Source organism: Neomonachus schauinslandi, chromosome 1, assembly GCF_002201575.2.
Source record: "Neomonachus schauinslandi chromosome 1, ASM220157v2, whole genome shotgun sequence".
Taxonomy (NCBI): Eukaryota; Metazoa; Chordata; class Mammalia; order Carnivora; family Phocidae; genus Neomonachus; species Neomonachus schauinslandi.
Window position 1 is genome coordinate 159,163,487 of NC_058403.1, and position 25,154 is coordinate 159,188,640.

General features: G+C 55.0%; 1 protein-coding gene across 1 annotated transcript in view; it reads left to right on the forward strand.

The window, feature by feature from the left end:
• The window catches only part of FBLN2 (fibulin 2), an 85,596-nt gene that overhangs the window by 16,810 nt on the left and 43,632 nt on the right, over nucleotides 1–25,154 (forward strand). Inside the window, exon 2 of the mRNA XM_021694927.1 lies at nucleotides 9,213–10,568. Coding sequence (XP_021550602.1) covers nucleotides 9,272–10,568 — 1,297 coding nt within the window. The 5' untranslated portion in view covers nucleotides 9,213–9,271. The remainder of the gene's footprint in view (nucleotides 1–9,212; nucleotides 10,569–25,154) is intronic.

Here is a 25,154-nt window from a genome sequence, read left to right on the forward strand (position 1 = left end):
TTTCCCAATGAACTAGATGACTTCCTCTGATCAGACAAGGAGCACTAGGTCATCCTCTAATTTCCCTCTGGCTTTGGCTGCCAGGAAGCTTACTATCAAGGGGAGGTGTCGGGGGCAGCCCTTGTTTCCTGTGGGGCCTGCAGTGCGGTTCCTTCTTTCCTCTCCTCTCTGTGCTCTTCCATTATTCACTTCTGGCTCCACAGTGCATGTGTTTTTACTTTTTATTGTAGTAAAATACACATAATAGAAAATTGACCATCTTGGCCACTTTTAAGTGTGCAGTTTGGTGGCATTAAGCACATTCATACTGTGGTGCAACCATCCCCACCATCCATCTCCATGATTTTTTCATCTTCCCAGACTGACACTCTGTCCCCATGAAACAGCTCCCCACCTCCCCTAACTCCAGCCCCTGGCACTCACCATCCTACTTTCTGTCTCTATCGACTTGATGACTGTAGGGACCTCAGATAAGTGGGATCTATAGGATTTGTCCTGTGGTGCCGGCTTCATTTCACATTGTCTGCAGTGGTCGTCCATGCTGTAGTCTGTGTCAGAACTTCCTTCCTTTTTAAGGCTGAATAATATTCCAGTGTAGGTATAGACCATATTTTGTTTATCTACTCACCTGTTGATGGACACCTGGGTTGCTTCTGCCTTTTGGCTATTGTGAATAATGCTGCAATGAGCATGGGTGGGCAAACACTATTTTTAGTAAATACTTTCTTACCTTTCTGTGCCTGGGGTGATCTCAGACTAAATTATAAATTAAGGGTAGGTTTGGGGACACTTCCTAGGACTATACTGTTTTATCTGCTTCTGCCCTGTGTGTGTGGGGGTGTGTGTGTGCATGTGGGTGAGAGATACTGTGGTCACTGCTGGTGCCCCGTCTGGTCCCCCTCATCCCCCAGATGCTCCAGGTGTTCCTGCTAATGGCTCCCACCTGCATCCTTCTGCAAGGCTTGCCCTTGGCCAACAGGCATTGCCTCCCACTACATGCCTGGGAGGTAATCCTTCCCTCTTTACCCCACTGTGGCCCTTGGCCAGTGACTGACTGAGGTCCCTGAGTGGGACAAGTCCTGGGGTGCCAGTCACACTCCTCAGGGCTCCCCAGGGATCAGGCTAGTGCTGGACTCTAGCCAATACCCCATCTTTGCTCAGTTTTGTCCCCCAGTAAGTCATATGTACGAGAACCCATGTCAGGCTCTGCTGCTGGGGGTCACCATCTAAGACAGTGTGTAACCCCTGTATTCCCTACCGCGTTGTGTATCTTGTATGACTGTGGGATGCGGTTGGAATCTGATAGGAGTGATACACTGTGACCTGCTGGGCCACCTGGGGGGTAGCAGGCACCTTGCAAGGGGGCAAAATTCCCACTGTCTGCCACTTAGAGAAGAGATGGGTCCTAACCCAGGAGACCAGGACATTCAGGAGGAGACCCTGGGCAGGAAGGGGCAGGAACTCCCACCTCCTCTGGGCCTCCCAACTTTGGGCGTGGATAAGAAGCCCAAGGCCTAAGGGGGTCCAAGGGGACAGTGACCCAGGGAACCCACTGATGCAAATGGGGAGTGAGTATGGACTTGCTGTGGACCAGAAGAGCCCTGTTCTCAGGCCCTACCCTTTGGGTTTCCTGGAGAAGTTGGGGGGTCTAGCTTCAGTGCAAAGTGTTCAGATTTTAAATGTTATACCACTAAATTAATGATAAATTAATGGCATTGAAATGTTAGAATATCAGCAACTAATTTCAAGAGCACACGTGGGCCCCCAGATGTGTCCTGTGAGCAGTTGGCTGGTTTGTGACCACCCTCTGGTTGGACTTGGGGGCAGAGGGCAGCTGTTTGGGGCGGGCTTCTGGGAGGAGCAGGACCAGGTGGCCCTGATGACTCACTTGTTTGTAACTGGTGTGTCTACAAGGGCCTTGTATGTTTATTTCTCTTCTGTCATCCCCCACCGCTTGAAAGTCCCAGTGTTTTGATATAGCTGTCTCTTGTTTAAAAGAGAGATCCCCTGCAAATATTTAGAAGGTGTTGAAGCCATACCAGCACCAACCTGAGCTTTTTTTCTTGTCTGGGGTTGCCCGGTAAAAATGTGGGATGCCCAGTTAAATTGGAATTCCAGATACACAATGAATAAGTATGTCTCCAGTATTGTGCAGGACATACTTATGCTAAACATTTGCACATTGCTTATCTGAAGTTCCCCCACAACTGCTTGTCTTGTATTTTTATTTGCTAGCTTTGGCAAGCCTGTTCTTGTCAGGATCAGAAGGATCAGAAGACCGGGGAAGGGAAGCATTTCCTTATCTTGTGATTTGACGCTACATGAAGCCAGACCCCACTTTTGGTAACAGCACCAGCGATGAATCAGTGTCTCCCAGGGCCATGTGGGGGGTACAGCATGGCCTTGCCAGCCCAGAGAGTTCTCATCTGGCCCTGCTATGGATGGGAGCTGTGGGAAGTGGTGCCAACTTGCTGCAGAGATACATGTTTCAGTTTTGGGGCGGCAGTCCTGAGGGCAGCGGAGAGAGGAGCTTGCAGCCAGAGCGAGGGAGGGTCATTGAGGTTCGAGCAGCACCCCAAGGCACCTCTGACTCTGCTCAGAGATCTCCCTCCCTGACGCTGCCCACCTCCCACACCCTGGGGTGGGGGGTGAGGAGGAGAGTAGACATGTCTCCACACAGTGTGCTCAGCCACCTGTCTCAGGGGATGCTCCCTGGGAAGAGACCCTTCCTGAGTGCACACCCACCCCACCCATGAGAACTTGACCCTGGGCTACCACAGAATCCCCACTGCCGCCACCCACAGCAGGTGTCCCATCAACAAAGACCAAAGCTGTTAGCAGCCTGGACCATGACCTCAACCGGCCCGCTGGTCCTGCCTGGAGCCGCCTCCGGGATCTCTAGTTTTGGGAGTCAAAGACTCACCCCACCGAGCTGGACGCTCTCCCAGCTGTGAGTGTCAGTGGCACCCTGACCTTCGGTCCCACCTCCACACCGATGGTGGCTGTTCATTGTAGGGAGTGGCAGACTGAAACCCAGAAGACCAGAAAGGACACCAGACACCCATCACCTAGATTTCACAGTTGTGAACATTTGGACATTTTGCTTTTGACTGCTATCCATGCTGAAATATGTTAGGGCATCTTACAGGCGTGATACATAGATAAAGGATTAATTAAAAAATGAGAAAGCATTAATCTTTAAAACATGCCGGTATTTGCCAGCCGTCACACCTCACAGAATGATCGGCTGGTCCTCAGTCCCTCCTTGGAACCCCTCAGTGAGCTGAGATGACTTTCTCATCGGGTTTATTCACACCCAGGGCTGATCAGGAACCCCACATGAATAGGGATGTTCTATCTCAGGCCTCTGTGGATCTGGAGCAGCCTCCCCTCTGCCTGCTTTTCCTATGTGCCAAAGTGGTGGGGAACATTTGTCCTGTGGAATGTCTCACCTCCCGACCATCTGTGTTTCACTGCTTAGATCCCAGTGGTTCTGGTTATCTATTGCTGCATGACCAACTACCCCGACCCCTGGCAGCTGAGATCAACAACACTCCTGTAATTTGCTCAGGAATTTAGGCAGGCCTTGGCTCCTTCTTTCAGCATCAGTTGGGGACATCAGTGGTGTTCACCTGGCCTCCGGGCGGGTGGGGGCCTCCAGAATGGACTCACATGCCCAGGGCTGTGGCTCATGTGGTCTCATCGGTAGGGTGGTCACACATCTTCCCTGGTGCCTCGGTGGCTTCAGAGAACCAGGTGGAAGCCACCAGGCCTCATACAGGCAGCTCAGCATCCCGACTGCCACTCCCCTGTGGGAGCAGTTGGAGTTCTGAGTCTCACAGGTTACACGGGTCCCCAGGCCCATCCCTCAGCCAATCCCAGCGAAGGGGGGATGAACTTTGTGGATTGGCTGGGTGTGGTCATGTGGCCATGCCACTGTGGAGCGGGGTGCAGGAAGGACCCCCGACCTGAACCCTCCCTCAGGCTGGTGGGGTTCCTGCTTATAGAGGGGCCCAGTTAGGACGTGGGATTCTTTTGGTTTTTTTTAGCTAAACCTCAGGCACTAAGAGTTGAGTTAATTATACTCCTCAGCTAATAACACACTATTATCTTGGTCTCTGCAGGGTCCTGCTTTTATTTTATTGGTCGGTTTATTCCCATTATCTTTGCTCCCCATGCCATTCCGTTTTCCCACTATGGCAGACTTCCAGCTCTGCTCAGTGCATATCTGTTTGCCTGTGTTTTGCAAATGGTATATTTTACTTTGCGCATGTGTATTTTTACTCCCCATGAACAGTGTTGGGCTAGCTTGTTCTGTTTCTTAACCTGTTCCACTTCATGTTCTTTTTTTTTTTTTTAAGATTTTATTTATTTGACAGAGAGAGACACAGTGAGAGAGGGAACACAAGCAGGGGGAGTGGGAGAGGGAGAAGCAGGCTTCCCTCCGAGCAGGGAGCCCGGTGCGGGGCTCGATCCCAGGACTCTAGGATCATGACCTGAGCCGAAGGCAGACACTTAACAACTGAGCCACCCAGGCGCCCCTTCGTGTTCTATTTTTAAGGTCCATCCTTGTTGCTCTGTGCACACCAAATCATCGACCTAGCATTCTGTGGGGTCCTCACAAGGATGTGTCTGGCAGGGTCCCAGCAGGGAACGGGATGGGGGGCTCCCAGGGTTTACCAGAGAAGTGGTTAATGAAGAGTCATAGAACCTAGGTGTGGGCAGGGTCGGGGGAACTCTAGGGGTTTGGGCTGTGTTTGGAGTCGTGGTGGTGGGTGGGGAGTCCTTAGCACCCTGGGCCTGCAGGGGCTGGGGAGAGGCAGCTCTCTGAACCCAGCAGGGTCACCCAACTGGAGTTGTGGCCTTTGGTGGAGGGGTCAGCCACTACAACCCCTGCCCTGGAGGGAAGGGGGGTGGGAGATGGGGAATAGATACTCTATCCTCTGATCTCTTGTCAGTGGCTGCCATTGAGGGGTGCAGGAGAGGTCAGCCTCCCAGGTGCAGAGCAGGGTGGAGGAGGGCAGGGAGTGGATCTAGGGACAAGGAACAGCATTGTGGCCTGCGTCTGCTGGGTCCCCACCTACCACCAAACGAATACCTGGTGACCACTGTGGGCATGTGGACCTCTGCAGATTTCTCTGGATAGCTCACTGGACAGGAGGACGCGCGGCCTGTGTGCACTGCACATGCTTGCGGACCTAACTGCATAGACGCCCCTCTCCAGGGGTGTCTGCTCCTGTGGTCACTTGGGCCAGCTGGCCTTGTCATAATCACAGTTTTGTTATTATGAATGTGCATACGTTAGCCAGCTTTGCCAGTGGGATGGGTACAGAGAAGAAGCTGTGTGGGTTTGACTCTGCCTTTCCCTGGTCCCTGATAAGTTCCCACCTTGGGAGTGTGTGACCCAGCCTGCTGGCACTGGGCAGCCTGGCTGGAGGCTCTTTGTTTGTGACCACAGTCTGGCTGCTGGGGCTCCCCCCTGCAGGGAGGTCAGCCTCCTTTTCTCAGCCCCTCCCCTTGTGGCTCCTCTTTTTGGATTGGAAGGGGGGGCATGTCTGCAGAAGCCAGACATGAAGGGGGCCACTTGCTGTGGGGGCCGTGGGAAAACAGCAGCTGGAGTCTCCAGGAGGGACACGTTTCAATCTGAGAACAGCAGTGTAGAGATTGTGCTCTCCTACTTCTCACCTGTGTGTTTCTAGCCCCGCTTGCTTATCTCCACGGACAGGGAGCTTACCCCTTTCCCCTAGCAGCCTGGTCTAATGCTTGACCTGGCGAAAACTTCCCCTGTGGAGCTGAGATCTACCCCCTCCACCCTTCATACACACCTGTGGGTCCTGACCTACCCAGAACCGCTGTGGAGATATACCAGGGCTTTCTGAGGCTGCTCTTCTCCAGGTGAGCCACCCTAAGGGGCTCGGGACCCTCCCCATTGGGCTACCTCCTCTGAACACATTTCCGTTGGTCCCACCCCTCTCACAGGTGGGCACACAACTGTCAGACAGCACCAGGAGGCTCTGAGCAGCATGTCATGAGCCCCAGACTTCCATTCTTCCAGCTGGAGACCATAGTGGGAATGAGCATGAGGTTCCCAGTTTAGGAGTGAGCCTGGGGGGGACCCTGAATTCAAGCACAGCCAACCACATGTAAGTCACATAGGCTTTGTGGGGAGCAGGAGCCCATACCCCATGTGACATCTCAGGGTGGCTAGGGCTCGGTGGTTTTCAAGAGGAGTCAGAAATTTTCTTTCTCTCTTTTTTTTCTTTTTTAGAAACCTGAATTTTCATGTGAACATTTCCAATTTGTAAATGCTGATTAACTAACTTAAAGCTAAAACCCACTGTGTGGGATAAACAAAACACACGAGTTGGCTGACTAGAACCCCAGAACCCCTGGGCCCCCTGTTGTGACCTGAGGTGTGGTGGAGCCTCTTCACTGTATACAAATGCAGGCTCAGAGAGGGCAAGGGCCTGGCTTAGGGTTGCACAGCAAATGAGGAGTACACAAAGCCAAGGCCTGATGTTCTTTATGCTTCCCCTGGGCCTGGGGTGGGGATGATGGGCGAACTCAAGACCTAGAATCACCTAGGTGTGGGTAGAATGTGACACTTGGGGGGGCCAGCGCACCCAGGGGCCGAGAGGAACTAGGGGACCAACTTGTGGGAGAATGTGAGATGGGGTGGAGTGTGGCAGGGCTGGCTGGGAACAAAGTTCCTCTGGGAGAAGCTCTGGAAGAAGCCTGCCAGCCTGTGGCGGGAATATTTGCCTCTTGGGGATGCATTGTTCATGTGAGCAAGATGGAGGTGGGAGGAGGGTTTGGGTCTTGGTTTGCAAAGGTTTCCTTTCTTAAATGACGCTATTGAGAGTGGACTCGGGCCACTTTCGGGCTTTCGTGCCCCACAATCTCCAGGTAGAGGGTCATTGACCTGGTCAGGGGGACCACAGGCCCCAGTTCTCCCTACAGGCGATTCCTAGTGGCACTTTATAGAGCCCCCTCCCCCACCCACTCACCTCCTGAGATGGCTTCTTGGTTGGGGGGCAGGGGTGGATGTCCGTTTGTGTCTTTACCAAATTCATTTGGACTTTCCTTGGGCTTCTCAAATTTGGCATGGCCCAAACTGGGCTGCACATCCCTCTGCAGGCCCTCCTTTGGCAGCCTTCCCTGCCTCAGGAAGCCAGAGCTCCATCCTTCCAGGTCCTTGGGCCAAAACCTCAGCTCTCCCAGACTATGATGGCCCTCTGCTGTTCCTCATCTCCCTCCTGCTGCCTCAGGCCCTTTGCACTTGCTGTTCGGTTGGCTGACATACAGATATGCCTTTACCTCCAGATATTCACATGACTGTCTCCTTTGATTCCCTCAGGTCTCAGATGAAATGGCACTTCCTTAGAGAAGCCTCGCTTGACCACCCTGGCTAAAATGGGCTTTCCCACAGCCCCAGTCACTTCCTGCCCACTTCCTTGCTTTCTGTCATTTATTTATCCATTGTACTTACTACTGCCAGGCATTCAGTAATCTACTGCTTTGCTGTGGGTTTATTACCTGCCTCCCCACATCAGAGACTGAGCTGGCAGCATGGCCGTGGATCTGTCTTATTTGCTGAGAACCCCCCAGTTCTAAGGTGCCCTGCACATAGGACCTGTTCAGTCAGTTCTGGTTGACTGGCTGGCAGAGGCCGACCTCCTTGTCCCGCTGTGCTGGGTGCTGAGTCGCTGTCACTGCCCCCCTCGACTCAGATCCTTGTACTTCACTCCAGTCCTGCCTGCTCGCCCTGCCCTGGGGATCGCTTGGGGTGGGGGGCCGGAGGGGGGGCAGGTGCGGCAGCATAGGGCTGCTTCTCCTAGAAACAGTGGTGGCAATGCTCTCTGCTCCCTGTCTCCTCTTGTCAGAAACTTTTAGAGAAGTTACTATTATATTGTTTGTTTGAATGTTGAAATGTTTGAAATTATTATATTTATAGGTTTGAAATAATAAGCACTTAAAATACTAGAGATGCCACTTTATTGTTTTTCTCCCTCCTTTTTTTGGACAGCCAGACAGTTTTAGCAAAGTGACTGCAAACAATAGCTCAGCCTCACTGCGGTGGGTGGAGAAGGAGCCCATGTCTGGGAGTGAGGGCAGGGTCAGGGCGGTTCCCACTGGGACCGCGGACCTTTCCTTGCTGGAGCAGGGAAGCCTCCGTGGGGCTTGGGGCCACGGCGTGTTGGGGTCAGCTGCTCTCAGGTCATATGGGCTTTGCAGAGGAAGGGCTGAGTAGGGTTGGGGAGGGCAGGGAGGGCATATCCCAGGCAGATGGGAGGTGAGGCTGGGGCTGGGGTGGGGCCAAGGAAACAGATGGAAGGGGCAGAGAGTGGAGAGCTGTTCCTGGGGGAGAGTGGGCAGGACTTGGGGGGGTGGGGGTGTTAAGGACAGCAGGTATCTAGAATAATTCTGGGAATGGTGGTAATATTTACAGAGGCAGCCGAGGACATTGGCAGGAACCTCTCCTGTGGCTAAACTTGTAGTCCGAGGGAGTCTTCTGGGGGGGGGGGGGGGGGGGGGGGTGTTCCGGGGCCCGGGGGGGTGGGGGCTACGGTGGGGGGCTTGGCTGGCTGTGCCACAGCCTGGGAGGGGGCTTGTTCGTGCCCAGCATCTACCTGACCATATTGTCTGGCTGGCAGCCAGGCCTCTTGGTGGATGGCTGGGAATCGAGTTGGACTTCGGTGGGGAGAGAAATCATTTGGGTGGTCGTGTGTGTGTGTGTGTGTGTGTGTGTGAGAGAGAGAGAGAGAGAGAGAGACCACCTGTGGTGTCCTGGCACATGGATGAGGCTGTGGGTGAGACAGTGTGTGTGTAACTGTGTGCCTGTCACCAAGGGTGTGAGACGCCAGACGTGTGCCCTGGATGAGTGTGAGTGAGAATGCAGGGGTGTGTGGGGGGGAGGGGCTGTGGGCAGGAGGCTCCCACTCAGAGGGCATGTGTCAGAAGGCAGGCGAGGGTGGGGGGTCAGTGGCCCCGCACGCTGACACCTGTGGCTCGTGAGCGACGGCCGAGGCCCCCGTCTGTGCATCTGAGCAGACGTGCCTGGGCGCACGTGCGTGTGCTGTACTCCAGGGGTGCGCGCGTGGGAGGGAAGCCGGCTGGGGCGCTGTCCAGCCGTGCGCGTGTGTGCGCTGGCGTGTGTCCACGTGGGTGGGCCCCTGCGGGGCGCTGACAGCTGTTCCTTCCCGTTCCCCCAGGGCCTCGCAGCAGAGGACACGGTTCATCTCGAGGCAGCAGCTGGGCCGGCCGTGGGACCATGGCGCGGCTCCGGGAGCCTGCGGGAGCCTGGCTGGCCCTGGCCCTGGCCCTGGCCCTGGGCCCGTGCACCGGCACGGCCGCCCCGAGGCAGGACTGCACTGGCGTCGAGTGCGCACCGCTGGAGAACTGCATCGAGGAGGCGCTGGAGCCGGGCGCCTGCTGCGCCACGTGCGTGCAGCAGGGCTGTGCGTGCGAGGGTTACCAGTACTACGACTGCCTGCAGGGCGGCTTTGTGCGTGGCCGCGTGCCCGCCGGCCAGTCCTACTTTGTGGACTTCGGCAGCACCGAGTGCTCCTGCCCGCCGGGCGGCGGCAAGATCAGCTGCCAGTTCATGCTGTGCCCGGAGCTGCCCCCCAACTGCATCGAGGCCTTGGTGGCGGCCGACAGCTGCCCGCAGTGCGGCCAGGTGGGCTGCATCCACACCGGGCGCAAGTACGCCGCCGGCCACACTGTCCACCTGTCGCCCTGCCGGGCCTGCCACTGTCCTGACGCTGGGGGTGAGCTCATCTGCTACCAGCTCCCTGGTTGCCGTGGAGACGCCGAAGCCGTGCCCGCGGCTGCCACCGGGAACTTCTCGGACGCGGAGGAGGGTGACCCCGAGCGACACTACGAAGACCCCTACAGCTATGACCAGGAGGTGGCTGAGGCGGAAGCTGCAGCGGCCCTAGCGGGCGAGCTCCAGGCAGGCGCTGGGGGCCCAGCTGCTCTGGGAGGCGGCAGTCAGCTGTCCTCCGCCATCCAGGCCACCCGCTGGCCGGCCGCCCTCCCTAGGCCCACGGCGGCTGCTGCCCTGGGTCCCCCGGCCCCTGTGCAAGCCAAAGCCAGGAGAGTGACAGAAGACAGCCAGGGTGAAGGGCAGGAGGAGACAGAGGAATTGGCCACCAGGGAGCAGCCAGCAGCAGGCGGCCCCACGGGGCTGGATGGACCACCCACTCCAGGACCAACTGGGCCTGGTCTCGCTGCCCAAGATGACAAGGCAGAGGCAAGGGCAGGGCCTGAAGAGAACTTAATTCCAGAAGCTCAGGCCACCCCCCACAGTGCTGGGCAGGAGGGAGCCAGGCCTGTTCTGGGGTCAAGCATGGCCAGTGTCCCCCCATCACAGGCCACACCGAGCTCTCCTGGGGGCACGATGAAGCCCAGCACCCACACCATCCTGACCCTATCTCCCCAAGAGGCAGCCTGGGTCCCACCTACCCAGGAAGTACCCAAGCAGCCTCCGGTTCTGCCCCGTTCTCAGCCAGAGGAGGACACAGACCCCAACTCTGTTCATTCTGTCCCCAGAGGTAACCCTGAAGGTAAGACCCTATTCTAGTTCCTCCAAGGGCACTCAGCCCAGGGAAGGGCAGCCTCAGGGCCCCGTCAGGGCCCCCAGCTCTCTGCACAGTTGCCTGGGGCTGGAGAAGCTGGGTCTGTGGGGCCAGGCTAGGGACAGTCAGCCCAGCCCATAACACTGCAGGGCAGGTGGCTCTGAGGTGGTACTTTCTCCCCAGCTGCCCTCCTAGGGATGGAGTGGGTTGGTAGGGCTGAAGTCCCTCTTGCAGTAGGTGCTGGGCTACCTGGTGGGGCTGTGGTTGAGGGCCTCTTAGGCATACCTTCTCAGGGCTGGAGTTCCCCGAGGAGGGTTCCAGCTCAGGTGCAGGTTGGGCCTAGGGGTGGGGTCCACAGGTGCCCTGGCAGGAAGTGGGGAGTTTCGCAGACCTGGTCCAGCTGCTTGCTTCCATCCCCCCTTGACAGTAGCCTCTGGGCGTGGCTGTGTTCTTGGTCTCTGAGGTGACAGCAGAAGAGATGTGGTCTCTCATGGGGGCTCCTTGCGAGAGCCCAGGACCAGGGCTGCCACCCCTGCCAGCCAGGGGTGGTGTTAACACACACATCATTCTTGTCCCTGCTCTGTGCAACACCTGCCGGGCTCCCACCTACTCAGAGTAGAAGCCAAAGCTCTCTCCAGGGCCACAGGCTCTGCCCCAGTCAGCCCCGTGACCTCCCGCACCACCTCTCCATCACCCTTGTCTTAGTCTGTTTTGGCTGCTGTTACAAAAATGCCATAGACCGGGGGGGCTTACACCCCAAGCATTTATTTCTCACAGTTCTGGAGGCTGGGAAGGCCAAGATCAAGGTGCTGGCAGACGTGGTGTCTGGTGAGAGCCCGCGTCCTGGTTTGCAGATGGCCATCTGCTCATTGCATCCTTGCATGACAGATGAGGGTGCATCTCATCTGAAATACACAGAGAAGGAGCAAGTTTTCTTACATCTCTTCTTAGAAGGGCACTAATCCCATCATGAGGGATCCACCCTCATGGCCTAATTACATCCCCAAAGGTTTGTCTCCACAAACCATTCCTATTAGGGTTTTTTTTTTTAAGATTTTATTTATTTATTTGAGAGAGAGAGCGAGCGAGCGAGCACAAGTGGGGCAGTGGGAGGGGCAGAGGGAGAGGAAGAAGCAGATTCCCCACTGAGCAGAGAGCCCGATGTGGGGCTTGATCCCAGGACCCCGGGATCATGACCTGAGCTGAAGGTAGATGCTTAACTGACCCCTCCCCCCATTAGGGTTTTAACATATGAAGTTGGGAGTGGGACATAAACACTCAGTCCCTATTGACCTTCTCCCTCAACTACTCTGCTTAGTACTGGCTTCCTAGCCCCTTTCAGGTACCTTCCAGCCCCAGGGCCTTTGCACTTGCCACCCCCTCTTGACATGCTCTCCCAGGTGTCCATGTGGCTCTCTTTTCCAGGTCACCTCCCCAGAGAGGCCTTCTCTGACCACCCAGTTAAAAGAGCACTCCACCTTCCTCTTACTCTGCTTTAATTTGTCCTAGCAGTACCTGACATTGTAGCATGTAGTTAACTTGTTTAATGTTGTCACCCCTGTAGAATGTTAGTGCCATGAGTGGAGGGACCACATCTGTCATCTTCTCTGCTATGCCTAAGGGCCTCCAGTAGGGCCTGGCAACACAGTCGGTGCTCAGTAAATATCGGGTAAATAAATGAGTGAATCAGTGGGGGCTTTCTGGCCACGCCCTCTACCATCCTTCCTCATCATAGCTTCCCAGCCATCCTAGGAACACCTTACACCGACATATCCCCTCTCTTCCACCCATTTCCACACATTTGTTCCCAGCCAGCTCAGGTAGCACCTCCTCTAGGAAGCCTTCCCTGAATCTTTATGTCTTGTCTGATCCCCTCACCACCACCCCTCCGCCGCCTCACCTCTGAGGGTACCCTAGGCAGTTGTCTGGTTGTCTAGAGATCCCTCCCTATAGCTGAGAGTCTGTGTCTTGTTCAATCTCATATGTAAACCTTCTGTATAAACCTTCATTAGGCATTAACTGTGAATAGGCCCTGGTGGGCCCTGGGGAGGCAGAAATGGACCACTATGGCCCATGTCCACAGACTGGGGGCTCTGAGGGAGGGATGTCTGGGTGGTGTATGGGGAGGTTTCTTGGAGGAGGGGGCATGAGAGGGCTCCGGGATTTCTGCAGCATTCCCATATAGCCACCCTGCTGCCCACAGCTGTGTGGCCTTGGGCAGGTCTCTTAACTGGCCTGGGCCCCGTTTTCCCATCTGTCAAGTACTATGCCTTTGTTGGGCATAGACTGTGTGCAAAGCCTGTGCACATGTAGCGAGGGGGTGAAATTGCAGGCTCCTCCTGACCTGGTGGGAAGATCACCCCCCCACCCCAGATGGCTCTCCTTCTAGCCCCATTATGGTGAGCGGGGCACAGAACTCACCCTTGCTGAGTGATCACCTCCTAGGTGCCAGGCCCCATTTCTTTGACCTGATCCTTCCCATAAGCTGGGGAGGTGGGCTCCTTCTTTAAAACTGAGCACATCAAGGTCGGAGAGGTGTGGCTCATGGTTCCAGGTCACATGGTGGGAGTCGGTGGGCTGGAACCAGGGCAGTGGGCTTCAGGGGGCTCCTCCTTACCCAGCCCTGAGCTTGCAGGATGTGGGGAGCATGCGTGGGGTGGGTTGGGGGCTGTAATGAAGTACACGTGTGCCTGGGAGAGCTCGCAGGCCTGACTGGAGCATGGTGCATGCAGCGTGTTTGGGTTGCAGCCTCCAAAGGTTCCAAAATAGACCCAGCCCCCACCCCCCATCCCCGCCTCTCGCTCCAGAGGCCTCTCTGTGGTTCTGGGCCTTTGGAATCTTGGAGACTTACTTTGTTCTCAGGAGCCCTAGTTTTTTTTTCCTCTGTCCTGTGTTTTCTCAAATGGATTTTGGGGTGTGGCCTTTGATGAGGGCTGCTTGGGGCAGGGGCCCCTGATGGGGTGTCCCCTATCCCATCTGAGGGCTGTCCTGGCAGAGGGCCCAGGACCCACAAAGCCCAGAGATAATTAGCAGGGCATGGACCCGGCAGCTGCATTTTTTGGTGTGCAAGGAAAGGAAGGTGTGGGAGGTTGGGGGGGGAGCTTGCCCTAGCCAGATAAACAAGGCTGGCCTGCCACTGACCACCCTCATCCATCTTTCCTCCTCTCCTCACCTCGCGTCCAGCCACCCCCCACCAGCTCACGAGTTCTGCTCCACGACCTGCACAACTCAGGCAAGCGGCTTACCGTTTTGTGCCTCCTTTCCTCCATCCGTAAGCAGCAGGGAGTTCCCTGCTTCATGGGGCTGTCTTGAAGATGAAAGGAGCTGATTCATGTCCAGTGCTGGGCACGGAGCTGAGCACTCGCTGAGGAATTAAAAATGTTAGCCGCTGGTTGTCACCCTCCGCTCTTCATTCTACCTGTTTATTTCCTCAACAGATATTTGTGGCCCACCCTCCCTGTGCCGGGGACTGTGCCTTTGAACAAGGCCAGCACAGCCTCTCCGCTCCTAAGGTCTCCTGGGGGAGGGGGGTGTTCAAGGATAAGTGCACACACACATTTACTCGTGGCCATAATGGAGTACACGCAGCTCAGGAAGGGTGGGCGGTGGGAAGCCTGATGGGTGGGGGTCGGGCCAGATGGAGCATCCTTTGGGAAGTGGGGACCTTGTGGGGGGAGGGCTGGGGCATCCCAAGTGACGGAGGGGCCCTCAGTGCCGAGGAGCTGAGGAGGTGGCTGTGCCCTGCTCGCCAGTGGGGCCGGCTGAGAGGCGGGCCATGGAGCCGGAAATGACCCCTAGCCATGTTGCCATGGCAGCCCTGGGGCCTGGAGAAGGACGTTTCCAGCCATTGCCCCAGGCCCGGCTTGGGTGGGGGTCCTGTCTGAGCCGGAGCTGTGCCAGGGATCCTGGCTGCCTCTGAGCATGTCCAGATGTGGCCTAATGGAAGCCACATGCCCAGCTCCCTGGGCTGGGGCGAAGGGGTCCAATGTCTGTTGTCACTCAGGGGGCTTTGTGAGCATGCCTTCCCCTTCTATCGCTGGGCTGGCATGATGGAGGGAGACAGGGGACTTCTGGGCCCCAAGGGAGGGCGCCCGGGGGCAGGGTGGCCCTCGGGAAGTCGGAGTTTCTCCCTCCTGGGAAAGGCTCCAGCAAGACCTCTGTGGGCCCCCAGACCACGTGGCAGGAAAGGGGCCCCTTCCTTGGACCCCCGTGTAACCAGATTCTGCAGGGCAAGGGTCTTTGGATGCTTGACATCCTGGTTAACAGAGAAGCTTTGAAACTCAAATAACTCTATTAATTGCAGACATTGTCATGCTTGCGTCTTGTGCTGGCACCATTATAAGCACTCTGTGATAATTAACCCCTTTAATCCTCATTGCCACCCCCTTAGTTTACAGCAGAGGAATCAGGCCCCTCGTCTGAGGACACATGCGCAGGGAGTGGTGGATCCAGATTTCCCTTGTATTTCTTCGTGTCTTCGTCCCTGTCATTTCTGAGTGCCCAGTGTGTGCATGGGCTGTGACAGATGCTGAACCTACAGTGTAGAACAAAGCCCAGCACAGTCCCTGCCCTTTGGGAGCTCACGGTTTAGTCGGGGAGATAGCCCAGTAGTCACACGGGTGTGATGTTCTGAGTCATGACCAGGGCTGAGGAAGGAGGTGGATGTGCTCTCTAAGCCTATCTCAGGGATCTGACTTCTCCTGGGGATCAGGGAAGGCTTCCTGGGGGAAATGATGTTTGAGCATGAGGGCTTGTTGACTGGGTGGTAGGTGGCAAGCAGAGAGGGGACAGTGCTCCAGGCAGAGGACACAGCACGTGCAAAGGCCCTGTAGGTGAAAGGAGCGAATTAGATTTAAAGGAAGCTGTGTGGTTGGTATGAGGCTGGGGAGGGGGTAGGGACCACGATGGTGTTGATCCTCAAGATGAAGATTTGGGTCTTTGTCCCAAAAGCAGTGGGGAGCCATTGAAGGTATAAGGCAGGGGGTGGTATGATCTTACTTGGGCAGTGCAGCACTCCCCCTGGGTGCTGGGAGGAGAACACAGGACTAGCAGTGGGCCTTTCCAATGTCTGTGGGTTTCCAGCACCCCTCCCCAGTCCCCCCAGCCCCACCCAGAATCACCAGGCTGTGGCTCCTGGGACACAGGAGAGAGGGACTTGTCCAGGCTCTCCCCGTTCCCCAGAGGATCCTTAGAGACCCTGCCTTTTCTTTTCCAGTCTTGGCCTGTGGGAGAGTTAAACTTGTGTGGGGCCTAAGGGAACCAGGCTGGGACTCTGGACCCCAGAGCTCATGTCCCATGCAACAGAATCACCTCCTGCTAGAGCTCCAGGCTCCTGGAACAGGCAGGGTATGGAGCTGGCCTGTGGAGGCTGCGGCAGGAGAGCTTACAGGAGGGTCCTGCCAGCCCTTCCTCTCCTCACCCCAAACCACGGGGCCTTGAAATGGGGTCTGTGACTCTGCTCAGGGCTCTGCGGGGCTTCCTGAGAGCAATAGGACAGGCAAACTGGGGGCCTGGGCTCCCCACATCCACAGTAAGACCCAGGTCTGAAGCCCACCACTCACTCGTGTGATCTGGGGCCCAGGACGTCACCCCTCTGAGCCCCCGTTTCCTTGTTGATGAAATGGCACTGTTGCAAGTGCCCAAGGCTGTAGTGAGGACGAACATGTCAGGAGTGAGGCCTGCATGGAGTGAGGACACAGGCCAGTGTTGCCCACACCTGGGCCTGCTGAACTGTTAATACGGCGCACGCTCCTCTCCTAGGTCCACCCGTTAGCTTCTTTCTGCAAAGCATCTTTGTAAGCAGTAGAATTTTGTTGTGAATATTTCGAAATTAGAAGATTTCACATAAATTTCAGCTCTCAGGCTTTCCTGGAAAATGGGCAGTTGTGGGCACACCAGGCCCGTGTGCCACAAGGCTGGCCATTGGGGTTACTGACAGGAGGCTTCCTGCCCTTCAGACTGGGTGGGTGCTCTGCACTCTGCTGGGCTAGCTGTCCTCAGTTTCATCAGCAGCCTGGCCCTGGTTGGCAGCTGGGGGTACGTGTCAAAGCATAGAGTTTTGTCCTGTGGTTTATGTGGTCATTCTATTTTATGGAAGAAAAACTGGCATCCTGAGAGGGGAGGGGGCTTTTCTGGAGGTCACAGGAGAGCTGGGCAGGGGGCTGCAGACTCCCAGGGGAGGGGTAGGCTCATGGCTCCCACTGGGGACCTGGAGGCATGAGTGGGTCTGAGTGGCCTTAGCTGGGCCCTCCCTGTGGTTTGCCTGCCCCAGACCATATAGTACTTGGAGGAAATGGGGCAGGGGCCAGGGTGAGGCCTGTGGTGGTGGGTATCTTTTAATTTTTAAAACTGTATCTTCCTTCCTTCCTTCCTTCCTTCCTTCTTTCCTTCCCTCCCTCCTTCCTTCCTTTTTCTTTCTTTCTTTCTTTCTTTCTTTCTTTCTTTCTTTCTTTCTTTCTTTCTTTCTTTCTTTCTTTCTTTCTTTCTTTCAGAACAGCTTTATTGAGATGCAGTCATGCACCATAAAGCCCCCCCTTTTAAGTGTATAATTCAGTAGCTTTTATCAGAATTGTACAGACATCATTAGGCTCCAATTTTAGAACATTTTCATCACTCCCAAAAGAAACCCCACACCCAGTAGCAGCCACTTCCCCTTTCCTCCTCCTCCCAGCCCCCAGCAACCACCAAGCTCCTTGCTGTCTCCATGTATTTGCATATTCTGGACATTCCTGGACGTGGAGTAATGCAATATGTGGTCTTCGGGGACTGTCTTCTGTCACTTAGCATAATGCATTCAAGGTTCATCCAAATTGCAGCATGCGTCACTACTTTGTTCCTTTTTATGACCGAGTAACATTCCATGGTGTGGATGTACTATGTTTTTTATCCATTCATCCACCGACGGACATTGTGTTTCCATCTTTTAGCCATTATGAGTACTGCTGCTATTGATATTTGTGTACGTACTTTTGTGTGGACAGATGTTTCTATTTCTCTTGGTAATATACCCAGGGGTAGAATTGCTGGGTCATATGGTGACTGTATGTTTAATCATCAGAGGAGCTGCCAGAATGTTTTCCACAGCAGCCGCATCATTTTTCATTCCCACCAACAGTGCACAAGGGTTCCAACTTTTCCACATCCTCGCCAACACTGTCTGCATTTTTCTTTTCTTTTCTAGGGGGTGGGGAGGGGCAGAGGGAGAGGGAGGGAGAGAATCATAAGCAGGCTCCATGCTTAGAGCTCCAGCACAGAGCCCGATGCCGGGCTTGATCTCATGACCCTGAGATCATGACCTGAGCCAAAATCAAGTCAGATGCTTAACAGACTGAGCCACCCAGGTGCCCCTTACTGTCGTGTCTTTTTGAGTATAGCTGTCCTAGTGGCTGTGAAGTGGTATCTGACTGTGGTTTTGATGTGCATTTTTCTGATGACTCGTGGTGTTGATCATCTTTTCATGAGCTTACTTTAGAAAATTCTAGAATACACAGAACACACAAGCACACATTCCATTAGCCATTCAAGTGATGACATCATCACAATGTCATGTTGTCTCTGGAAGACTCCGCCATATACTCGTGGGAGAAAAGGCGTGAAGAAGGCAACTGATGTTGTCGTGTTGTTATGAAAATAATGCTGATCTCATGGATGCCTGGAAAGGCTGCAGGGACACTCCAGGGCCTAGGACCACACTTGAGAACCATTGGTCAGTCCACAAATACTAGCATATTGTGCACACCATTCTGCCCTGTGCTTTTTTTCTCTGACAACATATCTTGGGATTCTTCCTTGTCTTTACGTGAAGAGTTCCCTTACCAGTCAGTATGTCACTGTCCACATGTTCCAGCTTTACTTCCTGGTCCCTACTGACAGATGTTCAGGTTGTTTCCAGCCTTTTGCCATTAAAAAGCAGTGTTCTAGTGAATATCTTTATGCTGTGCCCTGGTGCGGAGGCTGGGCCAGTATGCACGTGCATTTCTTTATATTTTTTGTGAACTTATTATTGAAGCATAATCAATAGAAGCTATCAGAAGCACAGAACTCAATAATATATTTTCACAGATGGAACACACCCATGTGATATGCGCTCAGATCATGAAACATCATGAGACAAGCCAGGTCACCCCCTCGGTGCCTGTCCTGGAGAACCACCACTGCCCTGACTTCTGGTGGCAGATGTTCTTTTTCTGCTCAGACTTTTCTAAATGGAACCAGAGAGTCTGTTCTCTTTTGTCTCTGGCTTCTATTGCTCAGCACAGCGTTTCTGACATTGGCCATGTTACATGCGCTGTAGTTGGTCCTTTTGATCGCTGAGAGGTGCTCCATTGTATGGATGAACCCCAGTTTGGTTGTTCATTCTCCTGTCAAGGGGTGCTGGGGTTGTCTCAAGTCTGGGACCATTAGGAAGCATATTTCTGTGCACCTGCTCGAACCAATCTTTTGATGATCACGGCACACGTTTCTTTTGGGAGATGCCGGCTCCTGTGGGCTCAGTGTTAGGAGACGCAGGATATGCATGTTTATCACCTCGGCAGATGGCAGCTTGTCCTCCTTTGAAAGCTGGGCCAGGTTTTTGCTCACACCAGTAATATATGAGAATGGAGTTTCCCCATTTATATATCTGACAAGCATTTATTGCATTGCTCTAGGTGCTGGGGACACAGCATCGTAATCAAAACGGATGGAATTCCTATCCCTCATGGAGCTTCCACTCTGGCAGGCTTGGGAAGCCCACAATCAATCCCATGAATATGTAAAGTCTGTGTGAGATGGTGCTAGATGCTAAGGAGAAAATGAAGCAGGGTTCTATAAAATGTTCTCAGTGTGGCCAACCTGGGAGGTAGAAGATGGTGTCTCGGAGTGGTTCTAGTTAACACATGTGTTTTGCTCTCCCCATCCTCCGCTTTGGCCAAGGGGTCCTCAGCAAGTCTGGCCACGCTCCCACCAATGCTGCGTGGGGCTGCCACCTGGTCTTTCTGGCACTCTCGCCAAACCCATGCCAGTCCTTGTTGCTGGGAACACACCTTGGTCATGGTATGAATGATCTATTGCCATGGTAACATGAGCAGCAAGCCACCACACAGTAAACTTTCATTGTCGCTGCCAAGTGCACGGGGCAGCCAGGCTCTGCTGCCCAGGAGTGGCTGATGGCAGCTGGGCTCATGCCTTTGAGTGTCTGTGGTTGGCTGGCGGCTCCGCTGGGGCTGGCGGGTGTGTGTGGGGCGGCCTCTGCCAGGATGGCTTGTCTCTCTGACCCCCTCAAGCTGGTTAGCCTTGGCTTGGTCTCGACCTGGAAATGGGGCTCCAGGTGGAAGATGAGAAGCACGCAGGGTTCTTGGGCCTAGGTTCAGAACTAGTAGAACCCTTTCTATTGCCCCATTTTGTGGCCAGCCAGTCAGGAGGCCAGCCCAGGTTCAGAGGCTCCTCTTGCTGGGAGTTGCTGTGAAGGGTATACATAGAGGAAGGGAGGAGAATTGGGGCTGAGTCTGCCCCAGGCCCTGGGCCGGGTGCTCCATGGACCTCATTTCACTTAGGCCCCAAATGACTTTACAGTGAGTCCCTTCCCACCAGGGGAGAAATGCTTGCCTGGCCCATGGCCCGGCAGCAAGTAAGTGGTGAGCCTAGGTGTGAACCCGGGTCCGTTGATGCTTAAGGCATGTCTGGATTTCCTGCTTGCCTCCTTTGGTAGGCCCGGTACAGAGCTCTCCAGGTTTGAGCTGGCTCTGCCCCTCGCTAGCTATGTAATCTTAGGCAAATTGCCTTATTGCCTGGGCCTCAGTTTTCTTGTTGTAGAATGGGCTTTCTGAGGGCTCCCTTCTATAGGTGTGTTCTCAGTTGGAAGAAAGCTGGTGTTGGGCACCAGGTGCTGGGGTCTGTCTCCTAGCAGGGCTCTACTCACAGCTGGAGTCCTGGGGGCTGATTCCAGGCCTGGGGTCTCTGTCGGGAAGGCAATGGCCTTTGCACTCTGGGCTGCTTCCTGTTTATACGCTGAGCCCGAGACAGCAGATGTGGCTGTCCGGAGGCTGAACCAAGCCCTTTGGCCTCCTGTACCCTGAGCCTTCCAGAATCCTGGGTGCCCCTGTGAACTGGAGCTGAGAGGTCTGTGCTCAGGGCTCTCCTGAGAGCAGTGTCAGCATCATCTGCCTGCCACCACCTCCTCTAAGCCCAGCCAGGAGTTTGTGTGGCCTCTGCGTCCTTTGTCCTGCAGCATCTGGGGCCTTGCAGGGGAGGCGTCTGTAGACCGAGGTCAGCATTGTGTGGGCTGGGGTTCTACGTGGCCCTCCTTATCCACTCTAGGGTCTCCATACTGGGAAAATGAGCTTGGAGCCAGTGGTGCTGGGGATGAGCCAGCTTGGTCCTCAGAGGGTGAATCCTTGGGTGTGAATCCTGCCCCTGCCGCCATGGCTGTGTGACTTCAGGCAGTTGACTCACTGAGCCTCAGTGTCTGCATCTGTAAGATGGGAGAGTGATCTTACCACCGCAGGGTTATGGAGAGGAGTAGCAGGAGGAAAGTCAGCCATCACAGAGCAGCTGTGGGGGACTGAGTTCCTGTCTTTCCCGCGTCAGAGGGCCAGTGCACTCTGGGGGCTGGGGGTATGGGCTTGCGTTTGTGCTTCAGTGAACAGATGTGTGTCTTTTCTCGTGGCCAGGAGTTGTCCCCACTGGTGAAAAAGCAGAGGGGCCAGGCCTAGTGGGGTTGGGTGGGGGGTATTCACTTCCTGCGCCCCACCCTGGCGCTGTCACTCTCCACGGCCTCCCGATCTGCAGTGCAATGGTCCTCCCTGGCTCTTCCATTCCCGCTCTCCACTTCTGTTCCAGCACCTGCCAACTGAGTCAGCAGACACCCGGTCCTGAGGTCTTCCCTTCAGTGGCACAGCCTGATGGGGAGGCTGACATCCCAGAAATGGGGAGGGGGATGCCCTCCTTGGGTCTGCACGTGGTCTTCTCCTTCACCCTCACAGGGCTGGCCTGCGTTGGGGAGCAGTCGTTACAGGGCAGGTGCTGAGCTGGTCACTGGACGTGTATCGGTGTGTTACGCCTTGTGACACCCCCATCACTAGAGGTGAGGTTACTGAGGTAGAGGGAAGTTAAGTGAATTGTCCAGGGTCACTGAGGGCGATGAAGCAAGCAGCCATGTGCCGACCACTGACTCTCGGCCCTTTGCCCTGACCACCTCCCTGGCTTTGCCCAATTGCCTGGCACGAGTATGTAGATCCCACTGCCAGCCGTCAAGGGCTCCAGCACTGCCCCATGTCACAGACCCACAAGGGGCACATAGGGCCCAGGGTGGGGTCAGCAGGCCCCAAGCTCTGCATGTGCCCTCAGCCCCAGGCTCCCTCCCAGGCACAGAGTTTGGGATTCTGGGTTTCTCTGGGATCCACAGGGGGAGGGTGGAGAAGGCTGAAGAATCTGGCTGCAGGGAGCCACCTGCCTGGGCACAGAGAGCTCCCAGCACCTGAGAGGGTGTTGGCATTGGTGGGGGGGGAGAGTGAGAGAAGCCGTCTTGTTTCGTTTGCAGCCCCCACCCTCTCATCTGCACCACTCACTCCCGACATGCTTATGGGCCACATACTCTGAACCAGGGAGCCAGCGGAAACCAGAAAGGAGAGCACTCCCCCACACCCCCAGCCTGTGGTGATTACCTGCTGTAATGAGCAGACCTTTGGAATGCACAGGATGGGGAAGCAAAGCCAGACGCTGGAGGTGGGGCGGCTGGAGGATAAGAGCCACTGGCCGATGGGGACCCATGGGGGCCATGGGGACCGTGGGACCAGGAGGGCGCCTGGAATGCTGGGGCAGCTGCTCCCCAGCTTTGATTGTTTCCCTGGGGCAGGGGAGGCCCAGCATGGCCTATAACTTTGGGTTTTCTAAAAGAAGCCAGGGATCTGGAATTTTCTATGAAAGCTCCCAATTTGTAAGTGTTGGCAACTAATTCAAATATATTAAAGCACCAGTAAAGTATGCAGTGAGTACCAGTTTGCTGCCACAATTTAGTCTCCCTACCCCTTCCCACCCCTAATTACACAAGTAGAACACAGAGGCCCAGAGGTGGATGAGGGGCTGGCCAAAGACTCCGTGAGCTCAGAGGATGGGCCCCAAAGTCCTGACTCCCAGCCCAGTGCGCTTTCCTCCCAGACCTCCCTGCCCAGTGGAGTCAAAGCACAGGGAACAGGTGGCACATTCCAAGGGCGACTGAAGAGAGTGTCGTGAAGAGGCCACATGCACAGGTGAGGACAGGGTTGGGGACCTGCAGGGCATGGTGTGGCACCTGGGCTGGCAGCCGTGGAAGGTGTCACTCCTGGGCCTGAAGGGGAACCTGGCAAGAGCTGAGGTTCTGAAAGTGCTATGGTCTTCGGTCAAGGGGGCCATGCCTTCTTGGGGATCCGTGCTGCAGCCCCTCCAGGTCAGCCTCTGTCAGCGAAGAGCAGGGTGGGATGCAGATCTGGGACAGATGGGGACAGGAGCAGGATTGGTGGATGATGACCATGTAGATGTGGCTGGGGAAGGATCAGGATCTCTCCAGGATGCCACACCTCCCAGGCTTGGTTTGGGGGATGCTCTTCCTGAGATGGGTGACCCCAAGTATGTGGGCGAGGGCTACTCACAGTCTCTTTCTGGAGGGTTGGAGCCAGTTGCTGACACTCAGGTAGAGACACAGCCTTGACAGTGGGCATGCGAATCTGGAGTGCTGGGCAGAGGTCTGGGCCAGAGGTAGAAACCTGATCAGAGGATGGCTGGGTTTCTCTTTCTTCCCCATCGAGTTTGCCCCACTTGGCAGGTGGGCAGCAGGTGGGTAAGTGCCCAAAGAAAGGCTCATGATTCCCTATCTGTCACCACATGACCCCCGAAGCCTGGATGTGGGACCAGACGGGCCAAGGGACTTGTCTGAGGTTTCTCGGGCAGTGGAAGGAGAGCAGGGTTCTGGGTTGGGTTCTCTGGCTAGTGTGGAGTGTCAGTGTCAGCCCACCTCTCCTGGGCTACCGGGATGGTGCTCATTGCTCCCCTGAATATTGAGTCACTCTGCAGGCTGCAGCGACAAAGGATGGAGGTACTTGGGGGTTGGGAGAGAGATCTGGTAAAGGTCTAGTTGGGGTCGGGGCCTGGTGGGGCTGCAGTCCCATGTCACTTAAGAGAAATGCAAAGTTGCTGGGTAAAGTCACTGGGAATTTGGCTTTGGAAGGGTCCCAGCCTGGCCCTGTGGTATCCCCCTTGAGAACGCTGGGAGCCTGAGCCATACCAGGCAGCCAGGATGGACTTGCGGCCCCTCCGCCTCATCTGGCAACCCATCCCCGGGCAAGGGGACTGCCTCTGTCTCTTTCCCTGGCTGGACCTCTGTGTCAGCACCACCACCTGAGGCTTTGCCGGAAATCTTGCTGGTGCCCTGCTTCCTGTTTGCCTCAAAGAGGAGAAAAAAACCTCGCCCAGTTTTTTATGTGGTATTTTAATTTCTGTAGTTCTTTAACCAATCTCTATTTATTAAGGTAAAAATAAATGTTTACATTTCTCTTATAGAAAAAAACTGGCCTGGGGAAACCAAAACTGCCTTATAGTTAAACATCTTCTCTTACTAAACTGTATGTATGTATGATGGACTGGTAATTAAATTGAACTATCCAGAAAGACCAGGGAAGTAGAATTAAGTCGTTGAGAAGATTCATGTATAAAACAAAATATTATCCTGAGAACTGGAATTCCATGACACTCCTCTGAGCAGAAGTACAGTCTCATAGGTAGCAGCAAATTTCTTCAACTCGTCCTGAAGGAGCTACAATTCACAGTTCTTTTTGAGGAGGAACAGAGCACGTCCCAAGGTGTCTTGGGTGAAGTTCTGGAAGTCCGTGCATTTAGTTTGAGGTTTGAGTGATACCGGAAGGCTGCAGTGGGGGTGGGGGCTGGGAGAGGTCTCCTCCCGGAGCCCAGGGACGGAGGGCTCTGGCCCTAGGATCTGGTGCCACCATGAGCTGCAGCAGGCGGTGGACATGGCCAGTAGCCTGGGGTGAGACTGAGTGGAGGAAGGGACAACTCTCTTTTTGTAGGGAGGACACCCATTGGTGAGGGACCCTAATGGGCATACGCCCTTGGTCACGTGCACTGTTTTAGAAAGCTGTTGGCCATGTTCTAGTTCTGGAGCGATCTTCCAGGGACTGGTTCATTCTTAGAATGTGAGCCACCCACTCTTGCGTCCCAGCGTTTGGATCTTTGTCCTGTCCTCGTTCAGGGAAGGTTATTTTCTCAGAACCTGGGGCTGGTCCCGTTCAGCTTTTCAGAGTTTGCCTCCAGGTTCTGTACGTCTGGTGGCTCTTTCTAGGGTGGCTTCTTCTAAAAATGATGCCAGTTCCACACACTCCCTCTGAACAGAGCTGAGCTTGTCAAGAGTTTTTGCACTGTTCTTGATCAGGGGAGCCCATTTTGTGCCGACTACTTTTCTCTTTTTGCATGAAGTCAACTTCTCATCACCTGGAAAATTCTAAGCAGAAATGGCCAGTTAAAATGCAGATGACAGGCACACGCCCCATCCCACCACTGGCTCCCTGGAAAGCCGTAGAGGGTAGGGCCCTCCTATTGCACGGGTCT